At 47.7% G+C, this 17,297-nt stretch overlaps 1 protein-coding gene across 6 annotated transcripts in view; it reads right to left on the reverse strand.

The window, feature by feature from the left end:
* Positions 1-1,091: 1,091 nt before the first annotated feature.
* The window catches only part of PXYLP1 (2-phosphoxylose phosphatase 1), a 69,815-nt gene continuing 53,609 nt past the window's right edge, over positions 1,092-17,297 (reverse strand). For all 6 annotated transcript variants that reach the window (XM_011232404.3, XM_034661902.1, XM_034661904.1 and 3 more), the window contains 3 exons: positions 16,754-16,880; positions 7,924-8,063; positions 1,092-3,399 (listed from right to left, as the gene is read on the reverse strand). In XM_011232404.3, the coding sequence (XP_011230706.1) occupies positions 2,459-3,399; positions 7,924-8,063; positions 16,754-16,880 (1,208 nt within the window). In that variant the 3' untranslated portion in view covers positions 1,092-2,458. The remainder of the gene's footprint in view (positions 3,400-7,923; positions 8,064-16,753; positions 16,881-17,297) is intronic.

Genomic DNA, 17,297 nt, shown 5'->3' on the forward strand with positions numbered 1-17,297 from the left:
TTTCTATATCTGCATGGAAAATCTCTGGAAGAATATCTGTCAAACAGCTCACAGCGTTCTCTCTGGAGGTGGGAGTAGAGAACTTCACTTTTGAAGTTGTTCTCAGTATAGTCTGATTGTTTTCCAGTGTGCATGTATGAATTTTAATCATAAAAACAATAAGCTGAATTTGCACATGTACACACCCACGCCTGCCATAAACTAAGCCACTAAGACCATTATCCAGAAACCAAGAACTAAATGTATTAATCTCAGCTCCGTGCTCAGTGTTTGTTTATGCAGCGAGAGGTCTCAGAATTTGTTACTGAGGAAGATATATGTTAATGACTGCACACCTGATGTCTTGGGAGGCAAAACCTTTATCTATGCTTTTAATGTTGGCTCTTATCTAAAATATTTACCTTTACCAACAGATGTTTCAAACTGATTCTTTTTAAAGGTTTTGAGAGAGTGGACCCCCTCCCCGACAAAAGCAGGGGGAGGAGCAGGGGTATAGGGTGGGGGAGAGAATCTCAAGCAGAGTCCCTGCTGACCCTGGAACCTGAGTCTGATGCGGCGGGGCTCAGTCTCACAACCCTGAGATCATGACCTGAGCCAAAATCAGGAGTCAGATGCTTAATGGACTGAGCCACCCAGGCACCCCTGAAACTGATTTTTAAAATATCTTTTGATCTACTTTTAGTTTTAAATCTTCAAGCTGTCTTTAGCAGTTCTAATTGAGATATACTGGGAGGGGGAGCAAAAAAACAACTGATTAGACTTTAAATACTCAAGAGACAACACATGATTTTCAGCAATAAAAGGAGCAGTTAAGATAGATTTTAAGCCAGTCCAAGGCTGCTAGCTGTGCATGTCCTCCCAGCCCATGGAGCCCAGATGCTGCTGTCACAACAGGGAGCCTTGGCCCCTCCAGGCCCCGCACTGCTATCCCTTTCTGCCACTTCTGCTGGGCCAGCATGGCCTAGCCTCCCTTTTCCACGCGTATTGTACGGTTTGCTAATTTAAATGTTTTTACTTATTAAAAAAAAAAATCTAAAATATTGGAACTTACTTGAAAAGAACTAGAGTGATGTGTAGGTACACACCATGGCTTGTATGTACAAGTATTCTTCAAAAATTTATTTATAGAAACAGACGTATCCAAAGGCAACATTAGACAAAAACAAAGAGAAAAGTTTGGAATGCCAACGACACCAGAGAACCTCACTTGCACTTTACATGTCTTCACATGGACCTAGCACCATTTTAGTTCAGAAACCACAGATTTAATTAAAATTGCTTCTAATATATAAAATATCTTATAAAGATTATTTAACTATCTAGTAACAAAGTTCTTCCAAAAACTTAAAAATCAATTAGAATTTACCATTTGAAATTGATGAAAATGGTTTAAAAACTGATCCAATCCTACGGCTTGTCAAAGGGAATGAACCATAATTAGTTTTATTGGAAGAAAATGCCTGAATTCAGCTCCTGGCTTCCTTCTAACCACCAAGCAGGTGCGGTAAGTTGAGTATTACCTAGGAATAAGAGCACATCTAAAACCGGTCTTAGAAAATATTTTCCTAGACTATAAAAATACTAAATGGAATACAAAAATTTCAGCCTATACAGCAAATAGACTACAGCAGATAAATACTCAAAACATACTTAAAACTATCTTCTACCATAATCATCAAGAACATCAAGTATTATTATAATTTTTCTATGATTCATTCTGATTCCATGTTTGTTTCCCCTCAAGTTTTGTTTTAACACCAGCTACAGAGCAAATGTGGTGTTTCTCGCAGAAGTTCCTGGAGGCACCACTGAATAATTCTTTGTATCCAACTGGTTCTCAAAGTGCTGAAAGTGCAAACGTAGTGGAGCCTCTGCTTTGAGATCAGGGGTCAGCAACCTCGGCCGTGAACGTGGCCACACTCATTTGTTTACACGTTGTCTGCGGTTGCTTTCATGCCACATGACTGTAGGTGGCCTCTGGGTCCCCAGAGTCTAAAATCTTCACTATCTGGCCCTGTACAGGAAACATGTGCCAACCCCTATTTTAGATAAATCACTTCAGGAAATGTTTCGCTGAACAGGGACAAGGTAGAACTGTCCTGAACATTTTGGCTGAGGTTTGCTGGTTCCATCGTATAGTACCACGGCAGATCAAGACAATACCCATGTGGACTGGCAACTCTGGGGACTGAAATACTCTTCCGGCATCGTAAGTGAAGTCAGGCTAGGATGAAAGTACTTTCCTCTCTGTGAACTGGCCGTGATGTACCAAGTAACTCACGTACCCAATCACAGCAACGTACTTCCTGTTCAACCCAACCATCTATGTGCCTCAACGTGATTTCTAGCCCTTATAAATCAACAGTCTTATACCCTTGGCAATGAACAGAACTAGAAGCAGACCCTTCCCATCCCTCTGTATTGGCATAGATTCTATCAGCACTGCACTGCCTACCTGTTAGAATCCTTCCTTGTGACAAGCATCATAATAACTGGTACTACCGCTACTCCCCAGGGCCACAAACATGTCCTTTTTGACAAAGCGGACTAAGTTTTCAAGGGGGCACATAGGCTTGGAAGAATGCTTGTGGTGGTCCTGGCAAAAAGAGGTGTGGAATGTGACATCGACGCCATTATAAAGAATCCGGACAGAATGCTCACTGGGCTTTTCTTTGTCTTGCCAGAGCTCCAAGATCAACCTGGCTGCAAACCTTGGGAATCTGGCTTCCATAAGGCCCAAAGCACTGAGAAGGGGTGACAGAGTGACATCATGAGCAGAGTAGAGGGCAAAGACCTCCTCTTTCCTGCCCTCTGCGGCACGCTGCATCCGGCTGATGGTCTGGTTCAGGATGGGGTGGGCGCCCAGGAGGGCATAGCCCAGATAGAGCTTCTTCTCCCGCCTCTCTCTCTCATCCTCTATCTGATGCGTCTTGATCACCTTGAAGTGCTCCATGTCAATACAGCCATTCCTGGTGCATGGGAAGCTGACGTTGTGGCAGAAGTGGCAGAGCATGGAGTCTATGGGGTTGGCAGCTCGAAGCTGCTTGGTGGGGACGTCCACGATCCTGGCCATGTCCTCATAGGTCCTCTCCAGCTGGCTGTTTTTCAAACGTAAGAGGTACTGCCGACGCTGCTCCTTTTCCAGATACTGGTTTCTCACAGGGCAAAAGCAGTTTCCGGAGCAGAACAGAGCACTTGGCTGGTGCCTAAAATGAATCTTCTTCCAGTCAAAATCTGGGAGAAAGCCATAAAGCAAGGCCAGCCCGCTTTGTAGTGTCCGGCTTTTCCCAGTGGTCTCCAAGTAAAGCTGGTCTGTGGACCAGTCACTTGGTAGGAGTTTGTGTTTCTTTAGATAGATGTCCCTCAGCAGCTGGCCATTCTGCAAATGCTGCACGATTCCTGAAACACAGGGACACAAACTGTCCTCACTACCAGCTCAGCAAAAGGAGCAGCAAAGGGAGGCCGAGTCAATGGCCAGCTCTGCAGTGCTTTCAATCAGTGCACGAGAATATAATCAAAACCATTCCCCAGCATGTGGAAGCTACAAGAATGGGTTTGCATGAACTCATGAGGGGAGCCCCGTGGGGTTATCCATGAAGGGATGAGCAGAGGAGGGGAGCACCAGGACCATCTGCTCAATCCCTCCCTTCTGGGAAGGGGCATTGTAACTGGGGGGCCTCAGAGGGTAGCAATCGCCCTCCTGGCAGATGTCTGTAATTGACATGGGCTTAAGGAGAGCTCTCTCCCTCCTGCCCAGGGACACGGCATTCTTTAGTGTGTAGGGAGGGCCTATGGGAATCAGTCAGGTAAAGAGAAGAAGGTGCTTGCTGGCTGCTTAGTCCCCTCACTGTTGGGAGGTTCTCTCCTTCATCTCATTCTCCCTATTCTCCCAAGGGAAGGCTCACTGCCAACCTTGCAGGTACATTCTGCCTAATCCTCCTGGGCCATTACCGGCTCATTAAGGCCATTCTGTCTGTGGAGATATGGAAAGATCTCTCAGACACCCAGACAGAATATTTGGAAAAAAAAAAAAAAAAAAAAACCAAAGTGCAGAACAGGACATTTATTATACTCCTTTTAAATAAAAATGAGGGGAAAATAAGAATGTGTTATTTGCAGTTGTTTGTGTTTTGCATAAAGTAAACTCTGGACGGATGCATAAGAAACCGATATCAATGGTTACCTGGGGAGATGGAGGCACAGAAATGGGGCAAATGGAACATGGATAGGAACAAGAATTTTAAATTTACCAGTCAACTAAAAGTTTAAAATGTTTTAGTTTTGAACTACCACAGTATGGTAACAAATTATCTTGAAGAAAAAAAAAAAAAGAAAAAAGAAAAGAAAAGAAAAAAGAAAAGCCTTATCTTCAAGCAGGAGAAGACGATCCAAGATGAAAGCAAGCTCGGCCTCCAGGCACCAGGATGGAGGGGGATGGAATCTCAGTGACAAATCTGAATTCTTGGAGGGGCAACCACACACAGGCCCCACGACCAGTTCATGAGCAATGTCGCTCATTCAGATGCCCAAACGCTGTGAAAACCCAAGACAACTCGTGGCTGAGATGCGTGAGACAGAGGACCCTGCACTGGCCCAGGAAGGGGAACAGCTCAGGAAAACATCACAAAGGACGTCTGCGTCCCACTCTGCTGGAAAAATATCGAGTGCACAGTTCCCTCGGAGATCTGGGCCAATACAGGTCTTAGGCATTTCCAAAATGGTTTGCAAAAAGAGGCAAACCATGAGTGACAAACATTGAGAATCTGTGTCTGGCCGTAGTTCACCTCTGGGCCGGCCTTATATTCCTAGGCTGCAGTATATTAAGGTTGACTGCTTCCCGTGTGCCAGGCCTTTCTCCTTTCATCCTCACAAAAACCCAATAAAGAAGGCATATTATTATTGTCCCCATTTTATTTTACAGCTGAGGAAACCGAGGCCCTGAGCCAATCACCGCTAAGAAGTGGCAGAGCTGGCACTCCAGCCCCCATCTGGGCTCAACCTTGCCCTCCTAGTCCCTGCTCCTAGCACCTTCACCCTGTCTTTTCAGGGAGAAATAGTCAGTTCTAGACATTTAGGGCCTCTTAGCCTCTCCAAACACAGCCTGTATCTTCATGACCTTGGTCACGCCTTCCCCCTTTCTCTGCCTAGAGAAATCCCAGTGCCTGGCTCCCATACTGCCTGCTCTGTCGTCTTCCTTCTTCCTCCCCCAGGTCGGACCAAGAATTCCTTCCTGCTCTTGTTCCGCTGGATCTCCAGGACTCGAGCCTAGCATCCGCTAGCACTGTGCGAGGCACCTGACACATGCTAATCTCACTCACCGCCGGTCTGATGGGGGGACATCAGCAGTCCCGTCCCACAAGCCTGTCTGCTCCACAGCCTGCACAGCTTGCAGTACAGCGCGTTGCCTTCACGTGCCTTGTCCGCGGCAGCTGCGTGCGGGCTCCTTTAGGACAAGGCGGGGAGCATCTATTCATCCAGCCACTCCCTGCCCCCCTACGCCCAGCAGCTGCCAAAGCATCTTGAATAGAGTAGGCACTAATGATCGGTCTTACATAGTTACTGTGGGGTGCCGAAAGTGTTTCGGTTATAAATGGTTATTCTAACAGCTATTCATTTTTAATGACATTTAAAATAGAAGATAAAAGTGAGCATTAAAAGAGAATTAGGGAACAGGAGCAAACAGTACAGTGAAAATGATTTCTCGAGTAATGCCAATTTAGAAAACGACGTAGATAACAGAACAGCTAAGAGAGGTGGAAATGAATGAGTGTCTCTAGAGGGTGAGGGCCATCTCCCCCCACCTGTTCTCAGGGAACAACCCCCGGATCCAGAGGCCCCGGCTGCTCAGTGCACAGTCACCCTGACCTCGGAGCCAGATGATGGACACTGACCCTGAAGGAACCCATCACATTTTCTCTCTCTCACTCTCTCAAGAATTTGGACTTGCAGTCCATCTCTAGGTGTGGCTAGGACTGTCCCTCTGTGTGACAGACACAGAGCAAAACCACAGAGGCTGGGACAGACAGACTTCTTATTCCTGGTTCCAGTCTCTGGAGGCCTGGTCATACTCTTGCCCTCAGAGTATGGAATCACCCTCTTTTGCTGGATTTGTTTCTGTTACTTGCAACCAAAGAGTCTAACCAATGGTTGGTTCTCAATAAGCCTGGCTCTGTTCTCAGGGAAGGTTTGGGGGTTGAGCTGTCACAATAATACAGGAGGAACATTCCAGACCCCTACTGGGTGGGGGCCATGAAGCTAGACAGTCTCCCCAAGGAACTGTTCTCTGACCCACATAACTTTTGAATGTACCACAAGATGCTACCACATGTGAAAAACCTGTTTAAATACTTCAGCCTAGAACCTGTTTCTTTGTGTCATAAATACAAAGCCGTTTTTGCATACCATTAACATTTACTGATCGTTCCAGAAATGCAACAGAAATTAAGGGACATCCGTATTTTATTTTGATCAGAATTTGTCAAAAAAAATCATGTCCCAAAACATGGTGTTAAGAGTCCCCAATATAATATCCCTCAGTCTGCATTTGTAACAGTCACAGTTGCCAATCTACATTTAAGCGTAAACAACGGATTCTGTCATTCTGTTTCCTAGCGAGGGTGAACTCCAGCTCTTACACTGGGACGCACAGCATTACATAATAAATTCACTTCCTTTTGTTTCTCCTTTATATTAGAGTTAGCATACCTGATATAACTGCTCTTCTCTAAAATTTTGTATCTAGAGAGGTTATAATTATGTTTGAATTTCACTTCAGGAGAGTTAAGGGAGCAACACAAAATACCTGTTACAAAAAGGGGGTGCTTGGTGTGGTTGGATGCGAACTCCTGTTTTAAACGACGGCAGACCTTGTGCACATGCAACTAATTACCAAAGCTTTTGACAAAACTCCTTATTCAAGGCTAGTCTTCCAATCCTCCTTCAGCTTACCCCACTCTGTCACTATCGTTCTCCCCAACAATAATGGCTTCTAAAACATGGCCAAACTCTGCAGGGCCAACTATAGGACAGAGAACTTCCTTCCATCAGAGATGAGGTCCTGTGGTACTGGTGGGACAAGGAAATAGCATGGCCAATAGGTCCTCCTGATTCTTCGAAAAAGGCTGGTGACCACGCAAAGGTCCTCTAAGGTCCCAGACTGAAGTAGGAAGAAGCTAGAACTGGGGGGCTCCCAGTTCCTTCTCTTCCTAGCAGAGGTAGCCCCACAGTTAACTCGCCAACCCGCCCTCACAGGGAACTGGCTGTGTAACGGAACAAACAGGGATGCAGAGGGAAAGGGGGGCTTCTGTGAGGAACAAGCCAAACACACTCCGTGCTCACTGGGGATCTGCCATATGTGTTTGCTCCCAAGATCTCGCACATGAAAACTTATCAGTCGTTTTCTCTGAAGTTTCTAAGAACGTGGGATTGGTTCCATAAATTATGGCCCAGCAATAGTGGGATGACATGCAGACACCAGAAATGATGCTGTCAACACATATTTATCGATAGGGAAAGATGATGACAGTGTACTGTTAAATGAACAAGTGGGTTACGGAAGAGTGTGTTTAGTAAGCACCACTGTGTGTGCGTGTGTGCACGCACAGACACAAATGAAAAAAGTTGACTCATTTCTTCAGTGGATTGGGATTATGGGTACCTCAAACTTTTCTTCCTTTCGCTTGACTGTCTTTCCTAACTTCTCTTCCATAGATATATACTGCTCTTGCACTAAGAACAAGGGTTATTTTTCATTTTTAGAAATCCGATGTTTACTTAGATACCCTGGTGGACTCAGAGCTGCCTGAGGTGCTAGTCCTTAGTCATTCCTGGGAGCCCACAGCGCCTTGCCCGGGAGAGTTTGCTCCAACGTATGCCACACAGAAGAGGGCGCAGGGGGAGTGAGCCGATGGCCGTCACACATACCTGTCTGCGTGAGCTCTCCCATCTCACACAGTGGGTGATTGGGGTAAAGAGGCAGGGAGTGTAAGGGGCTTTCGAAAGAGGCTCCGGATCCTTTCGACATGTGACTCACGAAAGCTTCCAGTTTAGGGTGATACGGTTTCCTAAAGAGACAACACAGAGAATTAGTGGTCACTGTGCTCCAAAACAGTCCACAAGGGTTTCAACTTCAGCCAGCGAGATCCCAGCTGTGTCACATCCTGCTCACCCATGATAACACGTACCAGCTCAATCACGTTGATTTTCTTTTTTTTAAGATTTTATTTATTGATTTTGAGAGAGACCGTGTGCGCAGGAGCAGGGGGAGGGACAAAGGGAGAAGAAGGAGAGAGGCAGACCCCAGCTGAGCGCAGAGCCCGACACTGACATTCCAATACCGGGCTGGATCTCAGGACCCAGAGGTCATGGCCTGGGCCAAAATCAAGAGTCAGATGCTTAACTGACTGAGCCACCCAGGCGCCCTTGGTTTACTCCCTTTGAAATTCCAATATCATTATTGCTTAACTACTGATGTTCCATGAGGCCAGCCCAGCCCCTAAGCTCTGCTGAAGCACCCATCATTTCAGGCACCGTGGGAGTGAGCTTTGCCCTCCACCTCCCAGATCCCCAACCTGCACCCCTCCTATTTCTATCCTCAGGAGGCTGCCGACTCCCACCAGACAGTCGTGTCCAGGCTGGGAGTCCTCCTTGACTTCTCCCTCCCCTGCTCCCATGCATGCCATCTGCTACCCAGTCCTGCAGATGTGTCCTCCTGGGGCTTCTCTGGCCCCTCTCCTGCATCCCTGCAGCCACTGGGTTCTGGCTCAGGCAGCTTTCGTCTGTAAGGCATGGGTTCCTCTTTGGCCTACCCGTGGCCTAATCTTGCCTTATCCACAGCCCGAGAGTGACTTAAAAGCAAGGCCGGCTGTCCCTGCTCCTGTACACTGCCACCTTCTCCCAGAAGCCGTGCGTGGCCAAGCGATCTGTCCTGGCCCCACCTCACTTTGAGGCTCAGGGCTCCCCAACCTCTCCATTCTAATGCTGGGCTCTGGCCACACGTAACCAAGTGCGTTCTGTCCCCCCAACACACCTTGTTCTTTCATGCGTCCAAGACTTCCATGCGCCGCCCCTTCTTCCTAGCAAACCTCCTTCAGCTTTCACCTTAGTAATCCTTAACTGACCTCTGGAAAATCTCCTTTGACGAAAATTAACTGATTAAGATAACCAAGATCTCTATAGCTCCCTACAGTTCACTCTGCATTTTGCACATACAGTATCTCCTTTTAGGTGGGGTGGTAATGAAGAGCTAAAAAACATCCCTTTTTTATAATACCTGACATTATTTTTATTTCTGCCATGAAGTACGTAGGATAAACCAAGATTTAATTTACCTTTCTGGTTGCTAATATACACTTTCCCTGAATAATGAAATGACTTATAAATATATACACATTTTCTCCAAATAATGAGATGACCTATGAATATACACACCTTTTCTTTGAATATGAAATGACTATGAATGCGTATACATTCTCCAGCCGAACGGAAGTGAACAGATAGGACGAGTTCCCAGCTAAGCTAAATCAGCATGAAAAGAAGCAAGGATTAATGGTTCTAAGGGCAGACCTGTCCTGTCTAAAAGCCCAGTGAACTTCGGCTGCTAAAATGCCCTTATTATCTTTCAAAAACGTAAAGCTAAAAAAAGGGTCCATTTTTAAAACAGTGTTTTACAATTAGAGAGTGCTGATCCTGACACAGTACAGCCTATTCATCCTGGACTGCTGCAGGGCACTGTGTCTCTCCATAAAAACAGAGGGTATGTTATTATTCCTGAGGCTAAAACACATAAATATTTGCAAACTGGCGAATAAGATTTCCAGACTGACAGTGAGGCTGCCAATATGAATCTGTGTAAACAAAGGCATCACCAAGAGTCAAATGTTCTGCTCCAGGCCATTATTTCGGGTTGGTGATTTCTGAGGATCTGAGAAGGCTTTGCTGCCAATTCTAGGAATGTAATTTCACTACTGGAAGTGTTTGCTGAGCTGTCCTAGCTTTTCAGGGCATCTGACTGCTTAATGATATGCTAATATCTAACTATATAGATGAGAACTTGTTTTTGGTCTGAAAAGATGGTGATTCATGGAAGAAAAACTTCACTTACAGAAGAGATAGCAAATGGCTGGATCTTTTTAACAAGAAGAGGCCCAGGTAACCCGAGCCTCTGGGCCTGTCCTGGATCTAAATGACCAGGTCCCACCTGCTGAGTCCATGGCTCCACCCCTGTAGCCAAGAGGGTACCCGGCACATGGCAGATACTCCAAAACACGTGTGAATGAATTCAACAGGGAAGTACCCCATCCTTAGATGCTTTACAAAAAGTCCAAGGCTCCCACAATCTATAGCAATGAATATGGCAAGTTCCTATACTGGTTTATTAAAATATTCAGATTTCAGGGGAAATATGAGTGAAACTGCTAATTATGACAAAGACTCTCTTTGAGTAAACTATAGTTAGGCTCCTCTGAACCCTCTTTCCAACTAGGCCTCAACCTTTGGACTTCCATATTCTTTGGACTTATGTCCATCTTTGTATCGCTCGGTTTTAGCAAAAATCCTGCTCAGTTAGCCAGAATCTCCCACTCTTGATATCTGATCAAATTCCTCCTTCTAAAACAAAAAAAAACCACAAACAAAACAATCCTCATCCCCCAGGTGGTATCTGCTCACCTTAGCCTGCCTTCAGCAATCTCCTCACCCCTGAGGTCTCTTCTCAGTCATTTTCCATCCACTGACCTCCACCCTGCTCCTTGGCTATAAATTCCCACTGTCCATGTTGTATTTGGAATGAGCCCAGTTCTACACTGAGATCTCTCTTCCCCTACTGCATTAGTTCCTGAATACAATCTGTTTTTACTACTACTAACTGCTGTCTGGCTCTGGTTTTTCTCTAACGGTTGTACACTAAACTCTATTCTCCTCTGGGGCACCTGGGTGGCTCAGTCGGTTAAGCATCGGACCCTTGATTTCGGCTCAGGTCATGATCTCAGGGTTGTGAGACTGAGCCCCATGTTGGGCTGTATGCTCAGGGGGGCCCCAGTCTACGGATGATTCTCTCTCTCCCTCTGCCCCTCCCCCCACTTGTGTGTGCTTTCTCTCTCTCTCTCAAGTAAATAAATAAATCTTATTAAAAAAATCTATTCTCCTCTTCTTGGGAAACTGGTTAGATCCCATTTCTGAGGTCCTGGTGGTTAGACGGCCACATGGTATTCACTAACAGGATGGAAGGATGTATCCCACATCTGGGTTTAGCGTTTCAGATCATGGAGCACCGCTTCACATTCTTTTCCTTTCTGCTGGCCACTAGGTAGACATGGCAGCAATCCAGGTTCAATCACGGAGACATCCCTAGGGCATGGGAGCCATGACCTGGAAGGAACCTGGGGCCCTAAATGACCAAGTGGAGCCACGTCATATGACCTGGATCACTTCTCTCAGACCTTCACACAAGACTAAGATAAACTTTGTTATTTGAGGCAATGTATTCTTCAGTCTCTTTGTACAAAAGGATAGCCTTACTCTAACACAGAAATGATTATATCTGTCATGATGAATTTTTCTTCAGGAAAAACTCACGTCATTGCAGCCTCATTGGAAATCTGCTTTCCTATTGAAAATTGAAAGAATTAAAGGTGCTACTATCTGAAGGCTTCAAATTATTCACTTCCAGAGTTCTTTTTACATTTTTGTATGCATTGCTACATCTCTCTATGCCACAAAGTTTGACAAAGAGCCCTGAGGCTAATCTGCACACCCATGAGAAAATTCACGGTGCTTTAGCTCCAACTGGAGCAACTACTGAGTCCTGCACGGAACATTAAAACAGAGAAGAGGTATAATATCAGCGATACTATCATCAGAAAACACAATTCAAAACAGCTTCCATGGCTGGAAACTGGAATGAGTTCATACCACAGATTTTTTTCAATTTATGCAAAAGAATTTATTTTATATTATTAATGAAATGAAATTCTAAAAAGATCAGCTCAATATCCTTTTCTTGGTCTTTGGCTTTCTGGACCTCTGTGCACTACCTGAGGTGATTAATTGCCCCTCATCCTTTCTTAAAACTTTCTCCTTTCTTAGTTCTCCCAACACTGCCATCCTGTTTGCAAAGTCACTGTCTCCTCCTGGGATCCTCCTTTCTCTCCGTGCTACGTTCTAGCTTAGTGTTTGCCAGGACTCTGTTCTTAGCCTTCCCTCGCTATGTAGGCGATACCAGTCACACCTACGGCATCAGCTGCCATTGACACGTGAACTCTCAAATGAACCTCTATCTCCTAGCAGGACAACATGCCTGAGCCCCACACCTACATGTGTATACTGCCTTCTAGAAATTATCACTTGAATATCTGATGACAGCTCATACTTAGCACCGAGACCTGTCCTCATAACTTCCCTCCCCTTCCTCCCTTCTTCTGCACTTTCTATTCCAGGCAGGGGCACCACCACCAACTAGACACTCAATCAGAAATTGGGGCACCATCCTCTCTGTGTCTCACCCCCATCCAAGCTGTCAGCAAGTCCTAAAAACCCCACCTGGTGACCTTCTCTCCAATCTAAGCCTTCTCTCCAACTCCAATGCCAGTTCCCTGAATTTCAGCCTCTATCATTTATTCATTTAACAAATATTTAATCATGTGTTCCTCTCATGTGCCAGGCACCGTCTTAGGCACTTGGGGTGCAGCAGCATTGAACACTGCCCTTGGGGAGCTTACATTCTAGCCTGGGAAAAAAACGTACAACGAACACTAGAAAGTGTGTGTGCGTGTGTGCGCACGCGCATGTTTGCACATTAGAAGGTAACAGAGGCTATGAAGCACTGACCTAGTGCTTCTAGTGTTCGTTGCCGCCTTCCTGCCTGGCATCCACAGTCCTTAGCTGGGTATTCGAAGCATTCGATGACCTAGTCCCTCCCCACCTCTCCACTCATGCTCCAGCCTGTGGGCTGAGCTGTCCACCTCCCCCAACCCTTGCACAGGTAGGTTTCACCGCCCCAGGTGCCATTTATCATCAGCTGCCACCTGTGTTCCTGCACACCCTTTAGGTCCCTTTGCCTCAGTGGCCTTCCTGCCCTGCCATCCCACCTCTCCCTCTGCCGCAGGCTGAGTCACGCTGCCCCCTTGTGGTTCATGCCCCCAAATATGGTTCCCAAACTAGTTGCACTTCTGTTTCTAATTCTTCCACTTCTTCTCTAATACCGCTGCCGCCACCATCAGTGCTGGCCACCAGATCTGTCTCTCAGAGGGGAGTGGGCCCCCTGGGGGCAGGGGCAGCCTCTCTTCTGTGAATCTTTAGCAGCCCGCTCTCCCCATTCCTCCTCCTGTCCAGCCACATACGGTCTTACTGTTCTCCTACCTGCGCAACTCTTCCAGCCCCAGGCTTCCCTCTATCTGGAACACTCTTTCCCCCAGATCTGCACAGGGCTGGCTCCTTCATTTTATTTAGCCGCCGGCCCACATGCCCCCTCCTGGTATGTGGGCCAGTCACATGTCACAATACCTGACACATAATAGGTGTTTAAAAATAAAACGTATTGAATAAATACTGATTGAAGTGAATATACTTTGCTTCCTTGGATGTGGGAAAGAGTACCTGATTCATATTCATGAATATAAAAAAAAAAGCATTCAATAAACATGGCACATGTACAGCGAATAACCTTACTGCTGGCTAAACGCTGTCCTAGGAGAGTTAAAAATCACACCTTGGTCATGAGGCACAGGGCACTCATGAAGAGGCAGCTTCCACTACAAAGACTCGGGAGAGCAATGGAACGAGTCACCGTGAAGGGAAACACTGGGGCCACCAACTGGCATGGACATCCGCTCCTACGTACTCAGCTCATGGCAAGCCTGCCTACTGGCCCAGATACGCCCGCTCACTAGACTAGCATAGCGGGCACACTCCAGGACCCACCACCTTCAAGAGGCCATAAAAATGAATGACTCGTGAAGCTGAGCTAGCACCTGGAAAGGCAGCAGGCACAGCTGGTGACCCAGACCTCAGAGTCCAGGCGATTCAGACGCTGGGAGCCCTGCTCACTCTTACTCTCAAGTATGCCTTTATAATGACAAGTCAACTTCATGTTTTTAAAGATGGATTAAATGACAGTAATTAATTAAACATGCATACTCCTCCCTCTTTCCACCAAAGACTTCAAGCAGCTCCTAAAGATACAGAATGTGCAATAAAATAGAAGGAGGTCAAAAGATCAAGGCCAGAGAAAATGAGGGCAGAGGCAGCCAGAGCAGCTGGTCCCCCCAGGAACTGTGCCTGTCAGATGGGAGCTCCAGAAACGGCCCTGTCAGAGGGTCCGGCCGTGGCTGTGATGGAATGAGGGGCCTTGGGACCCGGCCTGGTCTTGCGACCACGACCACACACGGTAGGAAAGAGGCCGGGCCCAGCAAGTCTGCACGCCACAGTAGTAAGTGAAACGCCATCGCGTGCTGACCTCTCAGTATGAAGAGCTCAGTGCTTCAGTCCATCCCCTTAGTTAGACTTCACAAGGCTGTGATCAGGGATGGACTACTGTCCCCAGGTTCCAGGACAGAGCACCGAGGCTCACAAAGGTGAAGGGATTTGCCCTCTATCAAAAAGGTTTCGAAGGCCTCCGAGGATTCCACGGCAGAGGCTGAAATCTACCATGAGGCCCTTGATCGGTAATTATGACTTCCGATTCTCACTAAGGTCCTGAATTCACTCTGCAGCCAAGCTAGTCCAACAAATATTTTATGTTGGGCTCAGGCTGGGCACCAGTAAGAAAGGAGCAAGACCCATTGCCCTTGAGGAATCAGTGGTGTGGGGAGGGCGGAGACAATCATGCTGGAAGACACGCTGCAAAGCATGGAGGTGCACAGGGGAGGCACTGCGTGCTGGCGGCCAGCCGTGCCCAATGCGCACCTTCTCCAGGAACAGCCAGGGTAACCTCCAGAGCCTCGAGGTGTTCAGGGACCCTGCAGCAATAGCTGACTGGTCTGGGGACAGACCCCTGGTCTGAGCCGAGCCACTGAAATTCTCACATCTGGGAATGGGAAGCCCAGCTAGAGAAAGGGGAGCAGAAGCCACGAGTCGCCAGGGCTAAAGCGTGGTATTGTCCACGGAGTCCTTGAGGCTGCCCCGCGTCTGGCCAGCTGAGAGGTCTTTTGGCCTATCCATTCCTGGACAGTTCAAAGGGCAGATACCCACAGTCTATGCCAGTGGAATAAAGCTACTTCTCTGAGCTGCCCTCCCTGCAGTCCCCCATGTCCTCCTGCCTTCCCAGACACTCCAGACCATCCCCCGATCCAGACACCCAAGGGTTAATACCCAGCACGGCAGATGGCCTCTATCCTTGCCCTAATCCTAAGGCCAGTTCAGGTCTGGTCATTAAATATTTTGTTCTGAGACCCTTCCCGTACATTCCTCTTTTCAGTGGCAGTGCCCAACAGGACCAGAGGTTTCCCAGAGGAGGCAGAATCTCAGGGGGAGTCTCTGAGGAGCTGTAGGAGTGGATCACACGGGGATGGGGTGAGCAAGCTGAACAGCAGGGGCAAAGGCCCGGCAGGGTTGGCGGCCAGCGAGAGGTGGGCAGAGCAGGGGTAGAAAGTCCCAGCGGGAAGGCTGGCAGAGAGGGCTAGAGACCGGAAGAAGAAAGCCAGTGTCTGCATGGCCCTCTGACAGGGGCTTTTCCAACCCATGGTACACTGGGACATGCACTCAGGCTTGCTAAACAGAAAGGACCCAAGAACCCAGGCTGTGAGCTCCGTGACCTCCAGCAGGAAAGGACAGAGCGCATGACAGCCTACAGTCAGGCACTATTTCAGGATGTGTTTGTAGACAAGGGTTCACTTTCTCTTCTCCATAATCCTGGATGGTGAGAAGCCTGGAGATGCAAAGAGTTACCCTGAAAGCCCCTCCCTGGGGTTCACACCACCATCCACTAGAAGGAACAGGCCTGGCTGCAGGGAAGCAACCCATGGTTCCCCCAGACCGGCCCTGCCCGGGGCAGGCTGGCATCCAGAAGCATTCCATCCACATGACGTCTTCCTTACTGAGCACTTCCCTCCGTCTCCTCCGCTCATTCAGTCAACCCTGCGAGTGATGTGATGTGCCCTGGACACAGCGCTGAGCCCGGCCCGTCGTGTCAGTGCTAACTCTGCCTCTCGTTTTAGAGCCCTACCTTTCCCATATGCAATCTATTGATTTATTTTTCATCCTAAGGGCTTTCAACCAAGAGCATGCCATTCCTATTCCCATGAAAAAACGAAAGGGTGGAATTCCGTCTTAAATGTGTATAGCTATGTGGCTGAGGGTGCAAGTTCTCCTCGATCCTTTCACTTCCTCCTGACCCCACACAGCAGCAGCATCCCCACTGCAGAGATGCGAGGGGGAGGCTCAGACACTAAGGGACTTCCCAGCTGCCCTGAATAGCACAGCCGCCCCAGGGTCTGAGGACATCTGGCCCAGTGCTCACTGCACTGTGTCCCAGCTCTTTCTCAAACTGCAGAACACGGCTGGGGAGAGCAGGCCTCACACTGGCCTGGACCCAAATCGCAGTTTATCTGCTGTGTGGCCTTACACAGGTGTCCTTGCTTCCCTGAGCCTCCTCCCGCCCCACTGGGAAATGACAGTTAACACGCAGGATTGCTGTTGAAGATCAGACGTGCTCAACAAGCATAGCTTATTCCCTTTTCTGTCCTTCTCCAGCCAGCATTTTGATCTGGACAGAGAGAACAGATTCTTGAAGATGACTTGTAAGAAAAGTGCAATTTACCTGTTAGCCACCAGAGTGCAGTCAATTTCCGGTCGCTTTGTTTTGGGAATCACATACAGTGGGTACCTGTCCCCATGTCGAATGAACACATGCACCGAGACCAGCTTAAAATGATGCGGGGCGTGACCTGCGGGAGAGGAGCATATGGCCTGGTTAGCACTCAGGAGGTGTGGATCCTGTCCACTTCACAGAAGTGACGTGCCAGGGTGTGGGGTGCTCACAAGGCAGGTGGAGGAACGCGACACAGCTGGTTATGTCTCAGAGCCCCCGGAAGTAACAGGGAGGCTCTGGGGGTGTGGCTGGGAGCTGGAGGCCAGTGAAATGGGGGCACGATGACTCATGTGGCCTCACTCACATCCACAGCCTAGGGGGAGGCCTACAGAAGTGCTGGAAACAATGACTTCTGCTTTGAAGCTCTGTGAAACAGGGGCTCCTAGCTGTCTCAGAGCACGCAACTCTTAATCTCAGGGTTGTGAATTCAAGCCCCACGTTGGGTGTGGAGTCTACTTTAAAAAATAAATTAAATAAATAAAAGCTCCATGAA

Source organism: Ailuropoda melanoleuca, chromosome 6 (assembly GCF_002007445.2).
Source record: "Ailuropoda melanoleuca isolate Jingjing chromosome 6, ASM200744v2, whole genome shotgun sequence".
NCBI lineage: Eukaryota > Metazoa > Chordata > Mammalia > Carnivora > Ursidae > Ailuropoda > Ailuropoda melanoleuca.